Raw genomic sequence first — 17,878 nt, forward strand, 5'->3', positions numbered from 1 at the left:
TGCACACTGCAAGATTCCCTGTGTGTGCCGGCTTCCTTCCAGGGGTGTTCTTGGTTGCTCTTGCTTTAGACTCTGAGGGTGTTGCCTGGTTCCTCTGCTACGTATTCTGACTGATGGGACTAAGCAATAATGACCCCTTCAAAACAATTATGCCCTGGATGCAGTGTGCATTCGAGCTTTGCAGTTGCACTGAGAGAAAAGGTTGCTGTAACCCTGACATGTGTAAACACTCAACACAACCCATTCAACAAACATTGTTAAGCCAGCACTTTTCCAAGCTTTAGAATGTCTAGTATTTGAATTGATAATGTCTTGAATCGATATGAATTCTCTTGCCATTAAGTAAGGAGGTCGTCTATCTGTTCTAAATGAGGACTGCCCATTCTGTATTGATCCATACATCAGCTTGCTACGTGGAGTGTTAATTCAATACTCAAATCAAAGATGTATGGGATCACAGGGCTAGTAGTGTTAATTCTTCCTTGAATGGTCTTTAGATTCTTTCTTTGTCTGATAACAGCAAAAAGTCTTCTCTAATTAAGCTGTGTCCGTGTAGCCACAAATCTCCCTTACATTTAGGATTCTTGTCAGGTAACCTGAAAGGTGGCTTTCGTCTGTATTCTGATAAAAAAGACTTGATTTTTGTTAAACACCTACCACTAGAATAAAGGCTGTATTATTTTTTGTTAATTACAGTACACTTTTTTACCATTTTTGTCAAAGCGATGAGTAATGCTTTTTAAATCCACATTTGGTATTCTTCTTCAGTGGTAAAGTTTTCTTCCACGATTGTCCATCTAAGATTCTATAACTGTTTAGCTGAAAACAAGCAATTTGCCTGTACTCTCTGCCTGCACAAAGTTTTTTTTATGTTTTTCTGGAAATTGCGAGCCAATTTCTCTCTGAAACAAAAAGCTTTAGACATCATCACATGAATGCTGAAGATTGCAGCCTGTAGAAGTTGCTGTAAAGTGCCCCTTTTCTCTTTCTGTTCCCAGAAAAAGAAAATGTGAATACTGACAAGTTACCTTGAACTTTCTAACCGGTCTTATGAGACACTGCCAGCCGTAAGCCTAATACTTTGTGAGATGACACTTGAGTGTTGCTGAGCGTCAAAGCCTCCTGTGACTTTGAGTGCTGTATAACATCTGTTATTCATTTAATTAATTTGTGGCTCATGATTTTATCCAGTGTGACTTTTATAGAGTACCCATTAATATAGTAGGGCATCTTACTGAAAAAACCTGAGCGAACCACCTGGCTCAAGGATAAAACAGCAGCACATGACTTAAGCTTCGAACCCACAACCTTCCGATCTCAGGTTCAGAACTGTTACTGCTGCAATACACTGCCATTAGCTGGTGTGTTTGGAAGAACCAGTTCTGTGCACCTTTGTCTTGTGCCGTGAGTTCTGACAGGTTCTGCAATCACACAGGTTTCTTGACACCCCTGGCCCAGTCTCCATCAATACTGCTCAACCACAAACCTGAGAGGCAGCAGAGGTTCACAAGCTAAGGTTTATTTGATATAATACACCAGCATCTTGCACCAGTGTTTCTTGTAAACATTAGCACCCACAAAGAAATTCAAATACAGTATATTCACGTACCTCAGCACAGATAGAACTGACCCCAGTGCATAGATATAAGAACTTGCTGTTTTTGCACTGAGGGACCACACTCAGACTAAGCTTTTGTACTGATGTCAACGAGTTCCTTGTCATATCTACCTCCTAATTGAATTCCATCCATTACACATTCATCAGTAGTAATTCTTAATCCATTTTCTAAAAATACATCTCTGATAATAGATTTATAAATGTTAGAGGCTTGTCTTTTGAAGAGAATGGATCACCTTTTTTGTTCAAGAGGAGTGATGCATTCGAAAGTACTTGGGACATCATTCCTGGAATGTAATTTTAAAAAGCTAAAAAGTGTCCATACTATTATGGTTGACATTTCAGAGGTGATTTGAATTCAAGCTTGTTATCATTCAGTTGTTTCAGGCTGGCACTGGGAAAGTGGGCACTGTGTGCTTCTTTTCCTGCTTATCTGCCATGACAGACTAATCGGCCTTTCTGCTGGGAGACAGAAGTCAAGGGGATGTCACAGATGGACTGGAGATGAATAATTACATCTGGGAGTAAAAGTGATAAATAGACACAAAAAACAAATGGAGCCAAGACCGAGATATTGTCCGTGGCCAGACAGGGCTTTTTCTTTATCTTGTGGTTGCTGGGCACCCCAGTTCCTAGGCCAGTTAACCTCAGGGCTAAGTTGATCCCTCCAAACGAGTCTCGGTGTGCACAGCATGTCCAGGGAGCTTAAACCTCCAGTTGCAGAGTTCAGCTTTTCCAGTTGTGTGCAGAACCCCAGCAGGATTTCTTTTTCTTTCACTCGTAACAGATTAAGAAAGAGGAGGATTTATGTGGGTATCTTTCCCTTGTCAAGCTTGAATCAGAACTGACTAAAGTGGGCTTTATCAGACGGGATTGATATCTTTCTTCTGGGCAGATAAATCAGCAGTGCAGCAGAGACAAAACAGTGTATCTGCCAGGTTTGTCTGTAGAGCGGACAGTTGTTCTTCATAATAGGAGGTTTGAAAAATACAGATGTTCTGAATTCACTGTTACCTCTTCCAGTCATTACAGTTGTATATTTCACTCATACTAAGTAGAATGCACATTATCTTAAATGCATGCTGTCTTAAGCCCTTTTTCATGACAGAAAAAAAGTATCTTAAATTAACAGTAAATTAACAGTAATTAGAAACAATAAATGCTTGGTGAGTTCACTTAAGGTTTTAAACCAGGGTTATTTTTGAAGTTCTCCTTTAAAAACTAAAGTTTCCTAAAATATACAGCATTAAAATACATTATTTTTCCTGCAGATTTATTTGATATAGTATGCCAGTCATAAGCTGCTAAAAGACCATATTTTAAGTCGCAGCATATAACATTTCTTTTTCAAAGTGTTGGTTGTCATCGAATATTGAGTCTATTGTTTCCAACAGCATCTTGATTTATCAAAGAGTACCAACTTCAAATACGCAACAAAACATATTTTAATATTTCTGCCCTGCCGATTGTTTTGGTCAGTCAATGGGAATTTTTTTATATTGGAGGTTCTTAATCAATGTTGTATTGGATATACTCAGTGTTATTTACTGGAAAACTATTGATGACAGTTTTCCGTGAAAAATTGGTTTTCTTGCTAGCAGGCAAGCATGATTACAGTCAGAATGGCTTTTTAGTACACAATTCAAACCTGTTATATTTCAGTAAATTCGTATTTTTCTGTTTATTTATTAGAAACAAAATTATTTTTTATTTGAAATTAAAGTGTGTTAAAACTAAAATAAAACTATCCTTGGTATTTATCATGTATCATCATAATGTATTTTATTCATAATATTAAGACATAACCTATGTTGTCCTGTAGTTCATAACTGCCTGTCCACACTTGGTCTGAAAGAAAACACATCTTAATTAGCCGTTTAAAATTAAGACAGGAATATGTCTTCAGAAATAATTCTTAAATTTTACAAAGTAAAAAACTGTGATGAACTGCTGTTGCTGTAATTTAAAGAAAGTGTGGGAGAAAGTCTGTCTGGAGTGCAGCATTGTGTTTTGAAGCAGACGGTCTTTCCAGACGGTCTTTCCTCTTTCCAGTCAGAATGATCAGAATTAAATGATTCTGAAGTGGTATGTTTTCTAAAAATAAGGAAACACATTTGTTTGTCCATTAAAGTGTCCTCATGTAGAGAGCTACGTTATGCCATGCGCACCCTGATAAATATCCCTCATTAGGGATGAAACCTGTGTGTGAGCGAATGAGTTCAGTAATCCAGTGTGAAGCACACAAAAACTGCTTTTGACTGGTGTTGAGCAAAAGCAACAAAGTCCTGAGCCTTCTGTTGTAGCAGCTCAAGGAGTGGTTACAAGGCCTGGGCTTTAATGAGCAAGCTATCATATTTTATGGACCTCTTCTGGCTGTGCTTGGCAGTTGACAGATACTTCTTTTTCCGAGAGTTTCACTAATGGAGCCCTAATGTGATTTAAAATTATTCCATAAGAAGCCACTTTGCCTACTTAGGAATTTATATCTTTCTGCAAAATGGTTTAACGACTCCACAAAATATGTTTTATAGTACAGTAAAGTGGGCTTTTAGTTAGAGGTTTTTCTTTATTTTATTCTATTATTTGCATTTTTTTAGGGTGGCCAAGTCATTTTGCTTCCCTGAGTCCTAGGGCTGCGCTCTCACTGAATAGTGCAGTTCTGTAAGGTGTGTAAGCTGTAAGGATGAATGTGTTTTGTTGTTCGACCATAGGAACTACATTGTTGTTACGGAGTTCTGAACTGTTTCATTATTTGGGAAGAGTTAGGAAAAAGGCCTCCTGGGACACCTTGCTGTTTGGTTCCTCTGTCAGTGTTTTGTTTCGCACAAAAAACAGCTCTAGAATCTGTATCATTGTTTAGATTTTCTTCTCCCTCATGCCACTGCTTTGAGTCTGAATGTGGATTAACCCACAGGTAAATTTTTACCTTTTATCTTCTCAATTTCTGAAATCCCAACCTCTGTTTCTATCAGCTTTATAGATAAAGCAAGCAAAAAATGTTTCACTTGAAAGCCAACCAAGTTAGCCAAGTATGAGGAAACCGTCCATCCTAATCTCTCTTCTAAGCTCTTTGGCATTAAAGATTTTAAACATTTTAAACTTAACATTTTTTGTCTGGGAATAACACTCTGGAGTCCACAGTTTAAGAAGGACGCCAACAGCCTTTTTCTGGCCAGTGAGAATGTGTTCCCTGTTCCAGGGACTGTGCTGTGTTGGAATACCCTGTTGAAATATGGCAACTGACTTTTCATCGCAGGTGAGGGTGCAGATATTTGCACTCAGTTTAAATTATATCCAAAACTTCCACAAGGGCCTTTCAGCACGAAGACCCCTGGAGCGCTTGTGAACACAGCACTGACAGCCCAAGCTCAACACATCACCCTCACAGAGCAGGAACTGCAAGTAAAGCCCTTGACTTGAATGCACAGTCCCCGACATTTTGTTGTTGTGGCACAGCTACAATCAATATCTATGCTTCCCCCTCTGTCCAGTTCTCTGGTAGCAATGGCCAGTGCAGGAATTGAAACTCTTCTGCTGCTGGGCTGGTTAATTACTCTTCAGAGACACTGCCCTCTCTTCTTCTGGACATTTTCACATGCACTTTGTTGTGTTTCATAGCTGTGTTTGTAGCTGTTGGAAGAGGACCTACAGAAACCAGAGAGAACAAACTGCAGACTTTGCTAAAATATATAGGAATAGCAACATGCTGTGAGCAACGGCAATAGACAGGAATAGGAACGTGCTGAGAGGATAGTTGGGTTTTCAACTGACTGTACACCCAGTGCACAAGAAGTGGAGCTACTTTGTGATCACTGGTTTTCTGCTAGCGCAAACTACGCCCTTTCTGGATCGTGCGCTGAAACCCTCTGAAAGGAATCTTGATGGCCGTAGCCCGAAGGTGGGTGGGAATGAATAGGCTTAGAGAAAAGTGCAGTTGCCTGTGCAGCGTCCATCTTTAATTAGTTAGGTGGGTTAAAGGTGGGTCATGGGCCTCTGGCATCTCAGCTACTAATGTGTCAAAGCAAAGTAAGGCCTTAACGGGGAGAAGGAAGTTACACTCCCAGAGGATTAATGATTTGCTGACCTTGTGTCAGCCATTATGAGCACTAATTGTGGCTGTGCAGTGTAGTGCAATTTATACATTTCTTAGTGGGTGGCTAACCCACATACCTTTAGGCAGATACAGAAAAAGTGCCTTAGTTTTTATGTTTTTTTCCCATTAATTGATTCAGTTCTGCAATATTGTTGACATTAGAGCAATATAACTAAGTTGTTTTTGTTCTGTAATTATATTACCAGCAGGGTATCAATAGTGCAGTGCCAAAAGAATAAAAATTACCTCATGCATATACAGTATTTTATACATCTGTATAAAATACGTCAAGCTTACTTATAAAAAAGCTGATCCCAGATTTTATTGTATTTGTAAAAGCTTTTTTTTTCCAAAGATGTGCATTTTTTCAGAAAGATTGGTGCATCCTACACAAATACATGTACCTATGGATAAATCCATTTATAATACAAACAAGAGGCACTTAATTATATAAAGAGATTAGAGATCTAAAACAAGATACCCAGCCATGGTGTCAATGCCAAACCCATCACTAGATGAGATCTTAAGATCAATTAGCTACTAGCAACCAAATGTGATGGCCTGAGTGACCTCCTCTCTTTTCAGTGTTCTTCTGTCTTTATGACTGGATTGCAGTGCTGTATCAGTAAGGGCTACTCCAAAAAAATCTTAAATTGGTTGTGAGAATTCCTCTGTTCACCACTGGACACTGATTATAGGCTCTGACTATAATCGGCTTGCAATAAAGACTTTTTTCCCTTTACAAGATCTGATGTCAGTCCAAGACAAAATGTGAAAATTACAGCTCTATGCTGACTACTGGAGTTACTGTCTCCAGCTAATATGTGTACACTGCTTTTAGCTTCTTACAGTAAGTCATTTTTTAACATATTCCATCGCATACTCGCAGTACAGTTTGGATACCAATGGTCGTGTGTAAAATTTGGAACTCTTTACTAGACTGTATCTGTGCTAGATGTGGAACAGGGAGCTAAAGAAGGTTCTGTACAGCTGTCAAGCATATGCTTCTCTTTGTAAGGTCAGAACCCATTCTGACTAGACTTTCTGTAGCGATATACTTCCTACAGCTGATATTGCGATTGTGCGTTGTTTTCAGTTTGGCTGCTGTCCACCTAAAGTATAGTAGACTACAGCAAACTAAGCAAAGTGGAGTCGACATATTTTAACCAACATCTGTCAGTACTGCAACAATGACACTATGCCTGATCCTCTACCTGAACAAGAAAGTGAAGTCCAGGTATGTTAGGTAGCAGGCAATTAAAAACCCTATATGTGTATTTAAGGGGTTAAATAAATCAGCAGTCTTAAGCTTGTTGACATAATTCGGGGGCAGAGGCTCAGACAAAAGCAATGCTCCCTTGGATAGATAATGACAAGAACGGCAGCGAAGAGGAAAGCGTCCTCATAACCCCTGTCAGGGCTTCGGGACAGCTGGCAGTGTGGCTGGTGTAAGACCAGACAGGCCGCGACTGGGAGGCAGGGCCCTTTCCTGCAAACCCACCTAGGGTACTCCCTGAAGAGTGATCCAACGCACCCTGGCTAGCGTTCACACAGCGTGCTGTTCAGGAAAGAGGTCAGGGGTGAGTCCTCTGCCCCCCGCCTCAGCGAGGACACGGATGGTTTGCCCGGCAGAGAAACAAGCGCCATGCTGGTGTCGGGGTTTGTCTTTGTGTTTGCATGGCACAGGAAAGAGCTGAGGAGCCATAAAGACCCAGAGTCACAGCTCCATAACTCCGCTGACAGCATCGTCAGTCACCAAGCTGAAGCATGAACAAAATCAACAAAGATGGGCCGAGCAGGTGCTGCTTTGAAGTGTTGGGTGTCATTATGTTGCCCGTAGCACACAGAGGGTTGCTGGCACGGGGGAGAAGGAGGACATGAGTACTTGGGCTGTGGAGAGCTGGATTTGCCCCTCAGCTTGTGGGAGAGCTCAGGCTGAGTTCAGGATGTCAGCTGTAACTCCTGACTCCTGCAGTCTGATTAGGACCCACTCATGAGCTCAAGGCTGGGAAAGGGAGGATGCAAAGATTAGAGCCCTCTTTGTTCTTCTAAAGGAATGGAGGTTTAGCAATAAGAAAGAAAATCATTTCTGTTTTGGCTTGTACTCATCGAAGAACTGTATCTCACTGAAAATCGCTTGTACATGCACCTTGTTGAGAAAAGGCAAAATGAGATGGGGACAATTATATCTGCAAGAGATTCAGCAAGACAAATATGTGCCACACATTAGATGGGATTAACAGTTTCTGTGATTTGTTTCAGGTTTTCCTATAGCTAAAACAAGTTACTTTGGACTTTTTTCTTGTAATTCAGTATAGTTTTTTTTATTATAGTATAGGCCTTTTGGCAATATAATCTGTTTTAGCATTAATTTCACATCAGGTGTAGGTGTTTCTTAAAAAATAGGTTTGTTTCAAATAAGAAAAAGATGATTACACAAAATGCCCACAGGGTGCAACAACAAAATAATTATTTTCTTGTCCTTTTGCGCTCCCTTGTCATAGACTGATTTCTCAATAAGAGAAACCTGGTGCAGTGTTCAGACGTTAAGCTTACTGCCAGCTTTGTATTTCTAGCATTTCCAATTATGGCTTCAGTCTCTTCATGATTGTGGAAGCACATACAGAACCTGCACATATGCGCGCACGCACACATATAAAAGCACATTAGGGTCTTCTCCCTTGGCTCATTCAAGATAAAACTCTTCAGCTAGGTTGACAGCTCAGGCTTTAGGTTGCCTTGTACCTGGGACTGCGGCTTTGAGTTGGCTCCCCCTGCTGGCTTGACCCAGGCAGTGCAATTGTATCTGTTCAGAGAACGTCTAACTCACTGGTAATGCCACTGAATGTAACTTGCTTTTATAGCAGAAACCTTCATCACCCAACGCTTCCTGAGCTTCAGATTAAAGCTGAAAAAAGATTAATGCTGAAATAACTGCAAGCCTGTTATATTTATAGTTCATATTGCTTAATAACTCATATCTTCTTGCTGGACAGCCGGGCTGTCAGACATGCTGCCATAGAGGAAAAAAGGAGGCGAAGGGATGAATTACTGATGTACTGATATACCTTCAGCTGAATGAGCAGGCAAGCCCATCTGATTCCTCCCTGCCTGAATCAATAATTTATGTCTGTTGGTTGGCCTTATAAATAGATTAGTCTGTTCTCTTCTTCAAATGATAGATTGTGGAGGAAATAGTATTTTATTCCGTTAAGGACTGGAAAGAAAATTCACATAGTTTTGGAAAACAATTAGAAAGGTCATTCCATATTACAGTGTTCACTGAAGTACATGGTTTTTAGCCCTAAGAGTTGAAGTGCGCTTTCCTGTAGTGAAGTTATTATGGAGCCTTGCTGAAAAAAATACATACATTTAAAGGGGTATACAGGTAGGATCACTTCAGGACACTTAGGGGACAGATTCTTCAGGAGGTCTGAGAACAGGACCCCAGTGAAGGCTCTTCTAGTGGAAATAGCATCACTCTTTTTTTGTAGCTTATGTCTGACATTTTTTTGTATTTTACACAGATCAGAAGAGTTTATGTGAAGACCTAGTAATACTACAATGCAAGAATGTCTAAGGCCTGAGTTAATTCTTAGTCATCATATTATAATCAATTACTGTGTCAGATCTCTGTTGGACTGTCTTTAACCCACCATTAACAAGCTGAGGGCTGGGATTATATTGTCCTTCTGTGCTTGTGATCACGCAAAAGCTGTTCAATGATGCGCCATAGTTTGTAGACTCACTAGGCTTACTCCTTGCGTGTGCTTAATCATGTTTACTAATTTTATGTCTACTCCGGAAATGAGTAAACGGGCTCGTCATTTGCGACTGGTTGCTGGAGCAAAGCTTTTTAAGGCTTGGCGAAAAAGTGCGAAATGATGAAGTTGGAATGTATCAGATGTGGTTGTTACTTAGCGCAGAGAACTGATACCCCTTTGTCTCCCCGTCTCCAGATGATGACTTCCTGAGAGAGCTGCCGGAGACGTTCCCCTCCGATCCCCCAGAGCCCCTGCCTCACTTCCTGCTGGAGCCCGAGGAGGCCTACATTGTCAAGAACAAGCCGGTCAACCTCTACTGCAAGGCCACGCCGGCCACGCAGATCTACTTCAAGTGCAACAGCGAGTGGGTCCACCAGAAGGACCACGTGGTGGAGGAGCGAGTGGACGAGACGTCAGGTGAGTGTCCGGCAGGGGTCAGCAGAGGGCAGCTCCTTACGAAATGTGATGAAGGGCCCTTGGCCCCCCTGCATCTTTGCTACAAGCCTTTTCCATTTGTCAGACACAAGAACGCTTTTCTGTTCCAGAGGGACCTGAGTGTACTTTTTACTCTCTTCCTTCATTTCCCACTCCAAACAAAATGTTCTGATTGCAGCACTGAGAGGGCTGTCGGTGTTGATAATACCAGCCCTTTGCTGGCTCTGTGTAGCTCTTGTTGTGGCAGTAAAAGCTCCATTAATTGCACTGCCATTCTACTTCAAACAGCTTCACCTTCCAGGGCTCCTCCTCTGCCTGCCCTCATGCTGAAATAACCGATTCTGCAGCAGACCTCTGCCTGAAAACGAGATCATAAAAACGCATTGATTATTCAGTTTCTTACTGATTGAATCATGTCGTGAGGCTCCTTTATAAACAGTTTCATCAATTCATTACCCACAGTGCTATTAGACAGATTGCGCCAAAGACTCACCACTCCTTATAGAGAGAAGTGGCCCTTCTTCTTCTGCCCCCAGAGTGGTTGTGCTCAAATGCTCCCAAGTTTGGAGTGAAGCCTTAGTGAGTCATTTCTGTTCCCAAATCAAATCTAAAAAATAGCTTTGCTTGGGCGTAAGTTAAATTAAGATTTGGAACTCTTCTGGAAAGAATGAGTATTGTTAGTTTCAGCTCTTTCCAATGCAACATTGTTTTATGTTCTCCAAACAGATTATTTTTTTTTAAAGCTCACCACTCACCCAAAGACTTGTTAGTGAGCCGATTTATTATATTTCTAGATTTTCCATTTTTTAGTAGTTGTCTTTCTTTACTGATTACATCAGCTGAAGAGGGTCCCATTTCAGGGGTGTGCTTTGCTCCAGGATGCCTGAGCTCAAATCAAAGCTATTCATCAGTTCCTGTGAAAGCAGAGATCTTTTGTTGCTGGCCAGTGAGCGAGTAGTCATTCTTGGGATGTCAGTGTTAAGGCCCTCCTCTGATATGCTCAATGTCAAGAAAACAAGAAATGACATCACTCATTCTAGTTGTGTAGCCATTTTGGTTTTAGGAAATAGCTTAAATATGATTTAATAATGTGATTTTATTGTGTAAATGTACTGACCCTGTGGTCTCGTTCTGCTCACTTTAAAACAGCACAGTGGGCAGTTGGCTCTAGGGATGATTATTGCTGTCGGTATTTTCAGGATCTTTCTGAGCGATGGTGATAAATGTGGTATTTAATACAGTATACTGTATCAAACACACAACACCACATCTTAGAGCTTTTTAAAAAAACACAGCAATGAAACTTTATTTTGTTATTTGTGTACTCAAACGCGGGCTTGCAGTCCCGTGGGTGAAAAGCTGGACACAGAGATAGCAGGCTGCTTGCAAGGCTCGTGGTTGTACCAGGTGGACAGGAGTGCAGAGATCCTGTTTTTCCTCCCCTCAAGCCAGCTGCAGCAGCAGAGAGGCCATGAAGCTTCAGAACTCAGTCCTAATGATCTGGAACCTACTGAGGCCCAAAACACAGAGAGGTTAGAAAAATAGAAAAAGCAAATGTTTTATTGCATTACTTAATTACATCCATTCTTACAGAATTAGTTACATATTATAGATTGGTCAGTATATTTTACTAATTGTGTTTTTATGTGCCTATACTAGCCTTCATGGGTTTAATGATTCGTATTTAAGTTAACATTCCACAGACTGCTCAGTATCAGGAATCTACCAGTATGCCTGCGGGTGTAAATGTTTGAGTGTTTGTTAGGACAGGAGGTAATGCAGCTGGATGGACTAATACTCACTGGTCAGTCCAATCATTTGGTGGTTAATTCCAAATGGAGGAAGTGAGAAAATGAGAAAACCAAGTTTGATTGATACCTGTGGGCTAAAAAAGAAACTTCTTGTGAAACTTAACCAGCTGACTGCAATCAATCACACAGAGCTTGTACCATATAATGGTATCAGGTAGCCTTAGGGTATTTCCTTTCTGTAAGCATCCCCACCATCGACACTGTCCTTCTGTATTTATGAATTCTCATCTACTGTAGGTGTGCTTCTCATTTGTGGTGAAATGCTGTCCTCCCTCAGTCTGAGACAGACCTTGAAACTGCTCATTGGCAAATCTGGTCTCTACACTGTTCAACAGTTTGACACGGGTGGTATTCCAACTACTCACTATTGTTCTTCATTAAGATTTATGTTTATCATACAGATTAACCAGTGGGAAATCACAAATGAACTCATTGTTAGACTTAATATCAGTGGAACATAACATCACTTTATTAACCCTTTACAATTTCTTGCATTAGGAATGATCTTTTTGCATACCCCAGCTTGCTCTCCATGAGACACACAGATAGGGAGAGAGCCTGGGGTCAGAGCGCAGGTCTGCCATTGTACGGCGCCCCTGGAGCAGCTGGGGTTAAGGACCTTTCTCAGGAGCCCAATGGAGTAGGATTTCCCTGCCGGCTGAGGGATTTGAACCGGCAACCTTCCAGCCACAGGCATAGATCCTTAGCCACAGAGCCACGGCTCCGCCCCAAAGCATAAATGTGCTTCTCCATTGCTCCATTGCTTAGTGACACACATCCACATGTAAACAAATGTCACTCAATTGCAAACATTTCTGTTCCTCACTCTCCTTATGAAGAGTTCCTAGTTTATCCACGCCAATCTTCTAATGTCTGATAACCAAGAATGTCTGTGATCTGAGATGAGGTATTGTTAAATGGTATCTTGTCAGCACTGGGTAATGATGATAATATTAATATGGGTGTTCTGACCACTCTCAGGATTTAACAGACCAGTAACATAGGCTTGACTTTAACGCCAGTTTTATAGTACACAAATCAGATACTGTAGTGTATTTATTCATCACTGGGTTAACTGGTACATCTTGCACATCAGGCGTAATTTCAACTTCTAAGCATTTCTTTGATCCACCTTTGTAAAATTCCATCTTGAAGTGTTACCTGCCTCACATACTTTTACATTGCATAGAGAGCTTTGTTGCTAGGGCATTTTGTAAACAGAGGACAGAATTTGTTGATGAAGGAATATACATTTTGGGGACATTGCAGCTCCTAAGATATTACAAAATATTTTTAGTAACAATTTCAAGTAATTTAATGTTTCTTACACCCTTTTCACATTTTCATAAAATCCCTTATAAAATAGTAACCTTATTACATTTGAAATGTGTCACCAATGACAATTTATATTCCATTAACCATGTACATAGAAACTCAGCGACCTTTAAAACTGACTTTGTTTTACAGCTCTTTGCCAGTTTCTCAGCGGTTAAAGGAAGCCACAGATAAGAGTGGATTTAGGCGGTCAATAAATGTTTTATCATGAGAAAGATGAGACAATATTAATACCTCCCCCAACCTCATTACTGAAGTAGATTAGCAATGTCGATTGTTACCTGAATAAAACAGGGACACGTTATCTATCTCGAAGCCTGTCTGGCTCCATATCAAAATCATTAGATTGTACTTCTTTAGAGAAATAAATATAAAAAGAGTTTGCTTACAGTGGAGGTTGCACACATTAGCCTGCAGGATCATTAGCTTTCTTAAAAGGGATTTCAGTGGCAACCAATACTGCCTGTTGTTATTCACCCCCTGGGAGTCCTGAATGGATTCTCCATGTTTCCAAGTACAGAAATCACCCTCCCCCCACCTTCTGCCAATTCCTGCCATTATCGCATCAATAGAGTTATCATTTTAAAACGCTGAAATGAAATTTACCAATGGGCAGCTGTAAGCCTGTGTAGGGACATAAAAAATGTTTATGACAGGAACAGGCTGTTGAGCCCATCAGGGACTGTCATTTTCCTCTGTGCTAAGTGATTCTTCTGCAGTCTCAGCCTGATATTTATAATATCCCACTACTTCAGCCTCCACAGTAAGATTTATATACAGTACATGTTGTTTATGTAGCACTGTGTGACGGATATGCAGTAGTATTTGATCAGGGCCCATGGTAACCGTAGTCACCAAAAGTTAATTAATGATTGAAATCTGTTGCTTGCAGCTAAGCACTTTTTTCACTATGAAATGCTGGCCTGTGATTAAAACCAGTCACTAGTTTCAAACCACTGATTTGATCATTCCAGCTTCCCCCTTCTCTCAGTTCCCTTGTCTCTGTCCATGTGACACCTAAACAGTTAATCTTTAGATTTACTGCTTTCCTTGTTATACCCAAGGGAAAACAGTAAATCTAAAGATTAAGGATTTATTATAAACATGGCATTTTAAGCAACTTTCTTAAACATCTCTTAACGTTTTCTTAAATGAAATCTTGATTTTGAAAAAAATGAGACATTGCAAATTTCAGGGAAAAAAAAAACATCTCAGTGTTTCTACTTGCAGGTATTTGTTTATTCTTCTTAATCTGTATAACCGTTCACACATATCATGGTCTTAAGGAGAGCTGTTAGGAGGCTCAGATGTCAGCAGAAAAATAATTGTGCAGCTTTAGTTGTACCCAGACTCACTGCATCACTGCAACCCAGATGCATCAGGTTACACAATTGCCATTTGTCTTCCTTATCAGGATGAACTTGTCTTTATTTACACAATGGCACATTTCTGGAAGAAATTGGACATGAATTTGAGTCCTGTGTGAGTTCGCAGCTGTCTTCAGGCCCCTTGTGGAGCATAATTTGGATTCTGTCCTGTAAATGATTTTTCTCTGAGAAGACAGAAGAGTTCCTGCTCAGTGATGCAGTTCTTTTATGTTCTAACCTCCTTTCAAACACAGAGAGTGTGCTACCATAAGGTGCTACTGATTGTGAACAGAACAGAAAAAAAATGAATTATATTCTGTATAAAAGTGTGTCTAGTTTTGTTTTTACAGGACTTCAGGAGGACTTGAGATTAAAAAGACTTGTCATTGTTGGTTAATAATGAAAGAGGAACTACAGTAGATATGGTCATAAAATGGCATGGGTAGATGCTTTCTGTTTATATGGAACTGCAGCTGTTTATTATGAAATCTGCTAAAAGTGGAACACTCATTTGGTTATTAAATTCTGAGGATGTAAAAATATTGGTTCACCAAGACATAACTGTTGGAAAGTGGAATGGGAATTAGCAGCAGCAGGTTGGTACTGAACACATTATGGCTCAGTGAATAAATAATGCCCAATGAACAGGTCTAAGGTTTGAACCCAGCCTCCTAGCAAAAGTCATTGATGATGTTGGCTAAGCACTTCAAAAGCCCCATCTGGAAGAGCTGTTCATCTCTGTCTTGGTCATAGTGGCTGCCCTCTCTCTGGTCAGCCTGATGACTGGTGACTGTAGTATGTCTGTAGAAGATAACTTAATGGAGATGTTTTCCTGGCAGCCTGGCTGATATATTTCTAATTTCCTGTAGCTGCTTTACATTTCAGATGAGTCTCAGGGAAGAGCAGACAGTTGGTGTGTGGTGTGCCATTAGTTTTCTCCGAATAATCCAAATGAAAAGGATGATCATGAGTAAGGAGGACAGTATACATGCGTTGGCCCAGCTCCATCTCCTTCAGAAACACTTGGCGCCTTAATTTGCAAGAAACAGGTCAGCAGATTCAAAGAATTACATTCTACCTAAGATACTGGCCTGGTTGCTACTAATTATCTGATCTAGGAAAAAAGTAAAGCGTGGAAGGGCAATGGACACCTATTCCAGTAGTTCCCAGTGAGAACCTACCTTAATGACTGAGTTGATGTAAGGTAAATCCTGTTTATTTCAGATATTCTTGTGCAATATTTCAGATATTCTCGCGACTTGTAATCGCAAGAGTATGCTGCCTTCCTGCAAATGATTGATATTTTTTTGGAATTAAATAAAATATACTGTAGGGTGAGTCACGAGCTTCAATTATTTATGGCCACAATGTTTCATAAATGAGGTCAATTACTTTCTGTGTCAGTGAACAATACCATTTCTCCTGCCTTCGCGCCCTGGCTTTCTCACTAGAAACTGCACATTGAGGAGCCTTGGTGTGACTGTAAATCCACCTCTGCTGGTATGAGCAAAATTCTCACGGCCAGTGCAAGACCAGCTAGGAGGTACTCCATTCTTTGGATTCCAGTTAAATATGTGGCACACAGTAGCTTCCTGATCAAAGGATATCACCTGTGTTTATTTACTGGAGTCTTGAAAGGAGTTTTGTTCACCCGTGTTAGTGTGATGCTTAACTGTTTTTTATTCTGCTTTCTTTGACCTGCTTTCGGCTTCGTGCGTGTGTCTGAGGTTGTTTACAGAAAATATGTGTTTTTGATCTGAAGAAGTGCAGATGTTGGGATGATTTCTTTCTAAACACAGCCTTGGAGTTGCTCTTTTTGTTTCTTCTGCCTTGTTTGTTTAAAAATGTGCATTCTCTTTGATTCTGGAGCTCAGCTATTTATATTTGCGATTTGAAGTTCTGCTCAGGCCTTGCGGGTGCAAAGTAGAATACTGGGAGAGTGGAGCCATGCTTCTGCTGGGGGGCAGAAGATGGGAGTGTTTTTACAAGTGGTGGATCAGACACCCCACCGAGAGTTTATCTTTCTATAAATACTATTGTCAAACTCAACATTTAAATGAGCCAAATCAGCTAAAAATAACCCCTCTCTGAATATAAACAGATCTGTGCAAGATCCTCAGAGACATGGAGTGCTGATTGACGTCCCCTCATGATCTCATCTGCTAAACCCCTCTGAAGGTGTGGCTTTTCCACAGAGACCAGCTTGCTGGGAAATTCATAGCAGTGTTAAAGCAATGCATCGTAAACACTTGCGTGTGATCGCTTCCATCAATTGTAATCTCTTTGTACAAGGCACTTCATCACAAATTGTAAAGGGTAATTTCAGAAAGCGAATAAATGTATTTTAAAATGTTTGTGATCTGGAGTTGACAAACTCATTTAAAGGTGATCTTGGACCTGTGATGCAAATACTTCCAAAGGTAATTAAGCAGTCACAAATGAAGTTTTTACGATTAGACGTTTTTCAAACTAGGTGTTGCCCTCCCCATGACGTGAAACTAAGTAAAATTAATGGCCTTCAGCATAATACAGATTTCAGGTGAGACAGCTGTGAAAATGAGGGCATACTTGCAACGTCTTAATTAATCACAATTTCCAAAAAAGTTTTTTAAAATAAAAATAAGATGAAGAGCTAGTCAAAGATGAGGTACAACTCGGGCTGCAGTTTTTATTTTTCAGAAGGAGAGTGGTGCTGGCTGAGACTTGCTCGAAAATGCTGGTTCTGGGTCTGGGTTTGACGCTGTCATAGAGAGGAGCCGTTCACAGAGCTGCTCCGTTGCACTGTAATTCAGTTGAGACTCAAAGCTTAGTTTGAATTTAAAATGTATATTTTGAATATTAATTATTGATTCACTATACAACTTAGCAGGGATTAATAATTGATGCTGCAGAAGACTGGCCACATGCAGGTTCCCTGGTCTCATGAGTGACCGCGCCCTACCCAAATGCTGGTAATCTTTTTCCAGGCCAGCGCTTGCGGTGAGGGGTCAGTGTGTGCCCACAGGCAAAGGAATCATATGTCCCAGCCAAGAAAATTGAATTAAAAAAGTATTGAAATGTTCTTAATATGTAAGGCTGAACTACACTTGCATTTTCAAATACAAGGATCCCAGCTTCAGTTTAAAATGTCAGGTGTTCTTATCATATGCAATAATGAGGGACATTTTAAGTAGAAATATAATCTGTTCTTTCAGCTTTGTTTACCAGATGAGCAATTTCACACATGCTTTTATTTTGTGAGCCAAAAACGATGTTTTAAGACTACACATTCTAAATCTTTGAGCAAAACCACACAAAGATTCGGGGCTTTGTGAAAGAAGGTGGGCTCAGATTACTCCAGCACTCAAGGCAGAAAGAAACAAACAAATATTCCTATAAAAATCGGACTTGTCCTTTGGGGACACTTGTCTTTTTATTATTATTTCCATTGGCTTTTCTCCTGCTCTGTTCTCACT

At 40.4% G+C, this 17,878-nt stretch overlaps 1 protein-coding gene across 2 annotated transcripts in view; it reads left to right on the forward strand.

Annotated features, from left to right (window-relative positions):
• Positions 1-17,878, forward strand: part of unc5ca (unc-5 netrin receptor Ca) — a 178,148-nt gene that overhangs the window by 86,516 nt on the left and 73,754 nt on the right. For both annotated transcript variants that reach the window (XM_015340405.2, XM_015340406.2), the window contains exon 2: positions 9,671-9,892. In XM_015340405.2, the coding sequence (XP_015195891.1) occupies positions 9,671-9,892 (222 nt within the window). The remainder of the gene's footprint in view (positions 1-9,670; positions 9,893-17,878) is intronic.

This window comes from Lepisosteus oculatus, chromosome 3 (genome assembly GCF_040954835.1).
Source record: "Lepisosteus oculatus isolate fLepOcu1 chromosome 3, fLepOcu1.hap2, whole genome shotgun sequence".
In the NCBI taxonomy this organism is placed as follows: domain Eukaryota; kingdom Metazoa; phylum Chordata; class Actinopteri; order Semionotiformes; family Lepisosteidae; genus Lepisosteus; species Lepisosteus oculatus.